Raw genomic sequence first — 9,728 nt, 5'->3', positions numbered from 1 at the left:
TTTTTTTTAATGGCACAACAATAGAAAGTCCAGTTGTTTCACAAAAGGTTTATAAGGAAATAATGCCAGTCTTCAAAGACATACTGGAGTGAGGTTTCACCACTCTGCATCTCCAGTGGCTTTTGCAAAAACATGGTCTTTACCCTCAATGGACATCACTCCATCTTTTAAGTAGAACTTCCATTTGTTCTTAGTTCGATGTATCTGATGAAAAATAATAAACAAAATTAATGCAACCACAAATATACAGTAGACCATTCATTAAAAAAAAAAAAAAGAAGAAACACAAAAAAAACCCACCAAGGTTTAAGTACAACATGTTTTACACACCTGCTTTTTATTTTAAAATCCTTAAGTCCCAAAATATTCAATGGAAGCATTATACTTCAATTGTTTATAAAGAACTCCCTGCCCTCCCAAGAGAGAAACCTCCTGAATCTTATCCCATTCTCCTATCCCACAACTTCCCCCCAAAAATGCATTACCTAAAAAAAAGTGTTGAGTGGCAGCTCAACACCAGCAGGACAAGACAACAGTAATGAGGCAATCCCAAAATGCAGCACACCTTGCAAGCCAGTGGAGCTTAACTAAAATGCAATGTTTTCTTTTTCACATGGCAAAGAGATGTTGCACGCACAGAGCTGTTAGGAACAGGCTACAATCATCAAAACTTGGCTTAAAAGTAAATACTGCTATTTTTAAAAAGAAAAAGTAAGAATTTGCATGTTCTTTCTTTTTAAAGGCCTGCAAGGAGATTCATACTGCAGAAAGTTTTATTTAATACTAAAAGAAGGAATTTAAAATATCTCTAGAAAATTCCTTGAATTGTCTGTTTTTAATTCCAGAAAGAAAAGAAACAGGACAGCAATTTTACCAACAACATTGTCTTAAAGGTAACAAAGTAATTTAAGACATAACTGTTTTATCTACTTTTTACTGGGCCTACATTTTTTATTAAATCTGTTATTGCAAAGGGGGAAGTTACTGACATCTTTCCCCAGCTTCTGTAACTCTCGATTTCTAATAACATCTGATATTAAATTTCCTGTAAGACATGCCCAATGCTGACCTTCCTAGTAGTTTCTTTTAGATCTTCAAGCAATTTTTCAGCTTATTTCAGACAAAGCTTGCTCTAGATAACAGTATGCACTACCCAAAGCATACTGAGCAACATCTGAGTTCTGAAGCTGCAAAACTTGGTGTACCTTTGAACACAATACAGACACCCATGGCTTCAACTCAGATGCATTTTATACACATGTCCCTATAAGTTTCCAAAATAACTGGTCTCAGGAACAGTCAATCTGTCACAGTTTCATAAAGACAATTCTCTTAGTGTCTCTCTGTTCCCTAAACCACAGACAACTATTAAGACAGCCCTAGCTAGACACACAAAAAGTTACCACTAGTCACTTCAGAAGGGATATAAAAAAAGTCAAGGCCCGCTCATAAACTACAGCCACATTTTTACATATTTACTTTAAAATATGCACTTTTTTATCTTTTAAGCTACTGACATTTAAGCATCCAAAACCATACAATAGCTAAAGGATTTAATTTCATCTTCAGGAGTTCAAAGTAAGGTTGAATTTTAAACATTAAAATGAACGAGGATAAAAAGGCACTTAACTACTTTGTTTTTCAAACACAACAGAATTCTGGTAGGAAAATCTCTCAGTAAGCACTACAAAGACAAATAAAAAAAATGTACAAGAAAGTAATACACGTCTCTTTGTGTTATCCATTTTAAAAGCCTTAATTCACAGCTGAATATGCCTACATACATCCACAGAGATGTTGATCTTACTTAAAGTTAAGGAAATAAACAAGCTTTTGCACCTTTACAAATCATAATTTTGTCAGACTTGTTGTTCCTTTTTCCTTTAATAGGCCATTATGATTATCATCTTCTTTTCAGAAAACAGCAGGAAAGTCTTCAGACTATTGTCAGCTAAACACATCATTTAAACACTCTATTACAGCATTAGGGTTTCTTCAAAAGGCACTGACAGGAGAGAAGACATGGATTTGCTGAAGATATTATTTAGGATGATTAAAGAACAAAGATAAAAGTGTATTACTGTACCTTTTCGTACTGACAAACTATCACATTATCGGTGTCAAACAAGTCTGTAATGTCCTGTTCACTGACATCATCACCAGAGTTTAAGGGGTCCTAGAGATGAAAATTCTGTTTCATACACTCTTTCAGAATAGCAATGAATATACTTGGAATTAAACATACCAAATAAATCAAGACATGGAGGCTGTGAAGACCATGTTGCACCAACCTCATTTACAAGTACTTTTCACATGTTTTCATTCCCAAAACCCAAAACACAATAAACAAAAACACAGGTCAAAAAAGCAAAACTGCTAACTGAAAAAGCAGATCCCAGTAACTGAACACTGATCAAGTCGTATTTATGTGAGGTCCAAAACTGCGTATCCTTAAGAAAAAGTAAAATCTAGGAAACGCAGGCCGTTAAACAGAGAACAGTGTTCCTGTATCACATTGTTCTCCATCTGATCCCCTGTGGTCCTTCAGAAGGAAAGGAAACCTAGATTTGTATCCTGATCTTATTTAAATAAATCTTACTTAAATCTGATTCTTTTAAATAATATCTTACTTAAGTAAAAAGCAGAACTCCATTCCACTGAGGCCAGGGTTTTACAATAAAACTTTAATTCTGATAGCTAAGTATTTTAATTCATCCAATTAAAAATGACTTTCCAATAGTTCTTTCATTTATCCACACTCCTCGTAATGAGTTTTCAAGTAATTTTTCTGCAGCACCTCCAATCTCCAGAGGTTTGGAACTTCACTGTGCATGCCCTGCCTTAAACTAACCAGAAAGTGTTCTAGGTCCAACAGTTCAACAGTCAGGAGAGATCTAATATTCTAAAGGCTTAAAAGTAAATCACCTCCTCAACTATATCTGTCTGGAGGTCTTCATTGTCACCCTCACTGCAGCTGGAGTCCAGGTTGGAAGAACTGTCACATTCGTCATCATAGTCTTCCTCATCATCCAGAACTCTTAGATCCTCTGAATCAATAAAGCCAATGAATTCATTATCTTCTTTATCTTTTGTATGTGGTATTTGTTCCTTGGAAGAAACATCCCCAGTGCCATCAAGCTGACTTATGCCTTCAGTGTCACTGCAGAGATCCTTCTCCAGCAGTAAATCAGATTCCGTCTGCTCCGTGGGTTCCATGGGACAGCAATGAAAGAGACCAGGGACAGCTTGTGAATCAACACCACAATGGAAGCCATGGTCAGCACAAAGCCTGAGATTTTGGTTTAATAAATCAACAAGCCTGGGGCACTAATATGAGAGTTTCAGGTCCTACTGCTTGTAAACCTGAGTACATTTGCCAAAATGGTGTTGCATCTAACTTAAATGGAACCCCGGTTAAATATTCCTCAGCAATACAGAAAAATTGTCTTACGCTTTCCTCTAAACACCCTTGTACTCAAAACAACCCTAAAACAAAGGCTATCAAGTGGACACTTAGAATTTCTATTGCCAAAAAAAAAAAAAAAAAACAAACACCTCCCATAAAAACAAAAATGGAAGCTACTCCTCCACTCCCAAAAATAGGATTTTTCATTTTGAAATAAAAAGTCAAGATTAACTGATCCCTCTCCCTCAACTCATTCAAAATGCTTTGTTTAAATAAGATATAAAAAGCTGGGAGAGACAGTAAATATTTCAGTACTTCAAGTTACTGTTCATAAAAGTGGTAGAATTCCTAAGCACAGCATTCAAAGGAGTGTAAAAGGGCTTTAAGGTTTCATCTATTTTCAGTTTCTTATTAAATCTTTATTGTAGCATTTAATTCCCATCCACATACTTTCTAGTTCAAGAAAGTAACACTTTGTTTTGACCTCCCATTCTCACTACAGACAGTCTTCATCATGCTGCCATCAGAGTTCAGATGAGCAACATAACGTGCTTTCTATTTACAGACATTTGGCAATATTGTCATTAAATTTGCATTTAATAGATTTGCCTTAATTACATATGAGCACTACCACTAAAAGTCAGCAAGCCAACCTGAACTTCAAACATCTGCAAATATTTTCTGGAACTAAAATTAGATGAGGTCAGGAAAGCGGCTTGTTAATTAAAATCATTCAGATTTCCCACACAGCTCTAGCTGGGTTCTACTGTGTCCAGGACTTTTTCCCCCCCAAGGAAATACATTTTCTTCAAGGAGATTTTCACTTATCAAATTTGACTTTTCATCCTGAAAGCATTCTCAATACAACTTTAATGCTCTTCACACATTACAAGTTAAAATCAATCCCAGCTGATCTTGCAAAAGCACTTTGCCCACAACTGACCCGTATCCATAGGAGGATCAGTGCCAGAATGATACAGAAGCTCTTAAGGAGTCTTTCATGTCTGCTTAGTCACAAAAAAACCCCATGATTCTCAAAAGTTATCAATAAGTCTAATACATTCTACCTATTCATTACAGTTTTCAGTGTTTTTAAATTGATATGCTCATCAATCACAGTATTTTAGCAGTTGTTTTGACAAATTCTTAATGTAAAAACAAGCAGTCAGCTACTGCTATTCCAAACGAACTAAAGAATGAACCATAAAAATCAAAATAATTTTTGTTCTTCTCATTTAGAGGTGCTCAAAATTGTGTTCAAAGAACCATCTCTAACAAATGTGCTTTCATTAGCTGAGAAACAAAAGCCCTTACCTTGTCAGAAGAAGCAATGCTGCCCTGATCCTTTAGAAATGCATTTTCATCCAAACTTTCCCCTGCAATAATCAGGTCAATGATATCATCAGACACCTGCTGCTGCAGCAGCTCTGGATGCTCCATGTCCAGCTGCCCCTCGACATTCAGCAGGACACTGCTTGAGCTGCTTGCCAAGGACTCATCAATAAAAAGTCCTTCAGAGCACTCTGGAGTAAACACAGCTGTGTGAAGGTTGTCATGCTGGAATTTTTCTGTGGATTCACTGCACTGATTCAATGCTGCATTAATTTCAAATTCCTGCAGACTCACAGGAGGCTTCTGGACCAAGGCAGCAGAGTTCTCCAGGTGTTGTTTTTCCACACAGCTTGGTTTAAACAGCACAGCCTGTTGGACAGCAGTCTCCTGAGGCTGCGATGTTTCACCAGCTGCATGGGCAGCAGATGCATTCACCTGTGCAACACTAGCAAGGCTGGCCTGCAGAACTGAAGCTTGCCCAAGGGGATGAAACATCTGCTGCACAGGGTAATGGAGAATGCTTCCATCTCCTGAGGCCTGTGTGACCACAACAGGCACATTCACCTTGTAAAGTTGTCCTGCAGAGAGAAGAGTTAAAAACTACTTCAGCAGGTGAAACTACAGGTTCATCCAAGCCACTGACCTGTCTCCACCAGAAACACAAGCAAACGCTCAGACAAACTATGAGAAAAAGGACATTTGCAAAGCAAAACTTTTCTCAAGCACAATTCCAGCCCTCAAAAACCAAGCATTCAGCATCTTTTTGAATCATGGCTTCCATCCAATCCATCATGTTTAATACCTCTTTTTGGGTTTGGCCTACACAGCACCTTGTGACAGTAAGTTCAATAATTTAACGACATATTAGATTTAAAATAAATAAATAAATAAAATCTAGGTTTTAAATTTTTCCACATCATTTCAGAAACAAAGGAATACAAGATGAAACAGTAAAGCAGTCCATAGCTATAGGGAGAGTTCATTCCTCTAAGGGCCTTTAGGTATTCTCTCTAAAAAACCTGCCTATTTTAGTTTAAAAAAAACTCAAGCAACTATGAATTTACATATAACCTCTTAAGAAAACCACTCCAAATACTGAGTGCCTAAAGTTATTATTATCAGTGTTAGAATTGAGATGCCAGAGCCAAGCTCCAAATTTCATTTGGTTTTTCTTCTCCCCACACACATGCTCACAACAGACAGAGTCACTGGTACCAGTCTATAGAAAATTGATGTCATCAGAAATTATACCTGAACGAGATAACTAGAGACATCAGTTTTCATCAAAGAAAAGCTGTTTGAGGGAAGAGTCAATGACCAAACTAAGCCTTCCACTGATCACACCTAAGCAGTACAAGGAGTTTTTGTACAAGTAGTACAGGCAGTTTTATCACCAAAAAGAATGGGACCAAAAAGGTGAATGGATAGTTGGATTTTATTTGAATAAGAAATCAATTTGTCTCTGAAGCACCACAGTGCCTTTAGCTTTTTGAAAACATAGAAGACTGCCCCAGAGAGACAAGGAGGAGATTCTTTTATTAACCAGACACAGGTAAACACTTGTCACAAGTTGTAAAACTGACACACCAACTAATCAATACAGTTACTTCCCCAACACAGCTACTACAAACACAAAGTACAAAGAGGAGGGTAACTGGTTCTACCCACTTTACCTTCACATCTGTTTTATCTACTGTCCCTGGGACTGTCTTCCAACATCCCCAGGGCACTGCAAGCTTTGACACCTCCTCGTTACACTTACCTGGTGCTGGTTGCAGCATCATTCCACCTGGCATCTGTAAAGGATATGCAACACAGGAAGGGAGAGCAAGAGTCACACCTGCTTGTGGGGGGCCCTGCAACACAAGAGCTGGGCTTAGGCAGGAAAAGGCACAGAGTGCCACACCTGGAACAACCATGGGAAACACCAGTGACGGCCTCTGAGTCATCTTCCCTGGAAAGCTGCATCATGCTTTTGGGATGTAGACAGATTAAGAATATTCTGCACTAACAGAGTAATGATACGCCCCAGGCGTTTCCTGCTTTCCAGCTACCACACTCCCTTTTTGTTAAGGTAACATTTTCCATATCCCCTCAATGTACCCACCATCCAGAAAGGCATTTTTCTACTTGAAATTGACTGAAAGTCAATTTTACCTAAGTTTATGCATTACTCCACCCAGTACAGGTTTCTTGCCTAGGCCTATGAAGTCACTTCATTTTCTCTTTCCCTCCTGGGGAGTAGAGTTGAATAAGCAGCTCCCTTTCAATCTAGCTCTTCTGAGGAAATCCAACTTTTAAAATCAGGAAATTCACATATTGCAAACACCTTCCCAATATTATATTTCAACTTGACATGCTACTTAGCTTGAGGCTCAGAAGGCACTTGCTAAGTTCATCAAGCTCTGGCAATTAGTGGCTGCTCCCCAAAGATATTTTGCTATGCCCAGTGTTCCAAACTTGTCAACTATAAAAACATTCATTTTCCTTCTGGATGATTTCTACACCTCACAGATAATGCTGCTCCCAGCTTCACTAGTGGTAGTATTTCCCAGCCATGCATTATTTTAACAACCAGTAATATTCATATTTTTTAAGTATATGTTGCTGTGCATTTCCACTACACTTTCATCCCATGGGCTAAATAGATCTTTCCAACAATAGTTGGAATACTATTTTTGCAATAGTATCTTTCCAACACTATGGCTTCACTTCTTGCAGAACTAGCTGGTACATCCCATCCTTTTTAACTCCTCCAACAAAAGCAGCAGTGTTAAAACTCTCCCTCCTGAAGCCTATTAATAACTGGCAAACAATTTTAAAAATTTAGGAGTCCAACAAAATCAAAATTGAAGTAAAACATCACTACAGCTACATACCAGTTTCGCTGCTGTTAGATGCTGAAAACCTCTGCCAGCTTGGATGACGAGAGAAGCTATATAAAAAAAACCCACATTAATTTCTTGGATACAATTATCTTTCAATAATTTACAGCAAACATGGGTGAAACTAAAGCACTCTAACTTCAGTTCATCCTCATTAGTGAGCACAAGTATTGCCTTGTTAACTTGAGGAAAACATGCAAGTATTTTTTCACAGCACAGCAAATCCAATGATGCTGAAAGTAGGAACAGTAGGATAAGATTTTCAAAAGTATCCAATACTGACTTCCATGGGAGAAAAAAGGGCAAAGGGAAAACTTTCCCAGGCTTTTAGAAGCAAGCAATTTTGGTAGCCCTAACTACTTTGAAAATCTCTAGCCTTGAGGCAATTCAAATCCCCTTTTTAGAAATAAAGAAAGAGATTTACTCAGACTGCTTGGCATTAGTAGCTTCCTTTAAAAACTTAAGAGTAAGAAGGTAATGCTCATTAAATATAAAACCTCCAACAGGACACAAACATGAAAGCATATTCCCTTTAATCACATGGAACAAATAAAACACTTGCGTCCAACAACAGTTCATTCAACTAGGAAGAAGTAAATAAACACAAGCACAAAAAAAGGAAGAAAAATAAAAGAACCCCACAGATCAAGAATGCCTGCCCAAGCCTGAAATACACCACAACACAGATTTTCATTGAATCATCTCATATGGGTGGGGTCTGTCCTTCATGGGTAAAGGTCCTAACAGCCTCTCACTTTGGGATAAGTCTCAGCTGAGTACTACACCCTTCCACAACAATACCGCAGTGATCAGCTGGACTTCATTGAGAAGAATAGGTCCTGATGTCAGACTGTGTGACAGTCAAGTACTCCTCTGCAACAGGAACGCTGCTTTTAGAAAAACTAACAAGCTTCCTCTCTTTTTTTCTGAGCAAGGGATTACATTTCAACAAATTGAGAACCAGATTAAACCCCAACCTGACTGCAGAACTGAGTGGCACAAATGAGCCATAAAACCTCTGCACACATCAGGACACACATCAAAAGAGGAAGCAGGAGCTTAACCCTGCAGATAAATTTACAACTGAAGGGTTACACTACTGGAGTAAGAAGAAGAGAAGAAGGCTAAAACTGTCTGCATGTTTTCCTACTGGAAATGAGCAGCTGGTCAAGAGCATGTAGACAGAATTCTATTCGTTTATTAAAGTTTAATTCATCCTTTACTGGTCAAATTCTGCTTTCAAATAATTACTGTTCCACACCAAGCTAGATATATACATAAGATATATATACACAAATCAAGATTATTGCAAGTCTTCCAAAATAATCCCCAAATCACTGAGATATTCTTAAATTGCATGCATTGTGTCCAACAACATCTGACCTGCTGAAGTCTGCAAAATTCGGTGAGAACTGTGTGGCAGCTGCAGACTGAACCGTGGAGAACAGTGGCTGTGTCTGAAGAAGCCTTCTGTTGCTTTAGACTGTGTCACTTTCGTTTCCCAAAGCTACAGGAAGATTATTATTAAGGTAAACAAACATCAGCTTTAAAAACAAACTACATCAAAAAAGATAATCAGGTATTCCCAGCTTTTCCAAGAGTAAATTGACTGATTCTATCCTACAAACAGGGCAGCAATAACTAATCAATTTCCACTCCCAGCAGCCCCCACATCACTCCCAGGATACTTGTAACTCTAAGGGCAAAAGTTGGCATGTTTTGGAGGGCAAGGAAATGGACAGCTCCATTATCTCAAAAGAAAAACACAAACACAGTTGATATTAATGCAAGGGAACCCAACAAACCTGCTTCAAGTCTTTCAGAACCTGCTCCTCTACACCCTCCTCTGCAAAGAATTCCCGCACACCTTCAATCACATCTTCGATAATGGACTGGTATAGTTCAGGCTACATCACAAAAAAAAAAAAAAAAAAAAAAAAAATTCAAGCTAAGATGAGCATTAAGCCATTTGAAAAGATAGCACAAAGTCTAATCTCACTTCATAAACTGCTGTTACAAACTGAACAGCATGAACAGATCAGTTTAATGAACAGAACGTCAAATGCAAAGGTCTGCAAGTCCTCATTCTTTTAAAGCTAACATCC

General features: G+C 38.0%; 1 protein-coding gene across 1 annotated transcript in view; it reads right to left on the bottom strand.

The window, feature by feature from the left end:
• STON1 (stonin 1) overlaps positions 1-9,728 on the bottom strand; it is a 31,583-nt gene continuing 21,855 nt past the window's right edge. Inside the window, exons 3-10 of the mRNA XM_066314449.1 lie at positions 9,429-9,530; positions 8,977-9,130; positions 7,618-7,805; positions 6,501-6,594; positions 4,721-5,316; positions 2,926-3,327; positions 2,087-2,176; positions 1-204 (exon numbers count right to left, since the gene is read on the bottom strand). Coding sequence (XP_066170546.1) covers positions 97-204; positions 2,087-2,176; positions 2,926-3,327; positions 4,721-5,316; positions 6,501-6,594; positions 7,618-7,805; positions 8,977-9,130; positions 9,429-9,530 — 1,734 coding nt within the window. The 3' untranslated portion in view covers positions 1-96. The remainder of the gene's footprint in view (positions 205-2,086; positions 2,177-2,925; positions 3,328-4,720; positions 5,317-6,500; positions 6,595-7,617; positions 7,806-8,976; positions 9,131-9,428; positions 9,531-9,728) is intronic.

Source organism: Sylvia atricapilla, chromosome 3 (assembly GCF_009819655.1).
Source record: "Sylvia atricapilla isolate bSylAtr1 chromosome 3, bSylAtr1.pri, whole genome shotgun sequence".
Taxonomy (NCBI): Eukaryota; Metazoa; Chordata; class Aves; order Passeriformes; family Sylviidae; genus Sylvia; species Sylvia atricapilla.
This window is presented reverse-complemented; position numbering and strand designations above follow the sequence as displayed.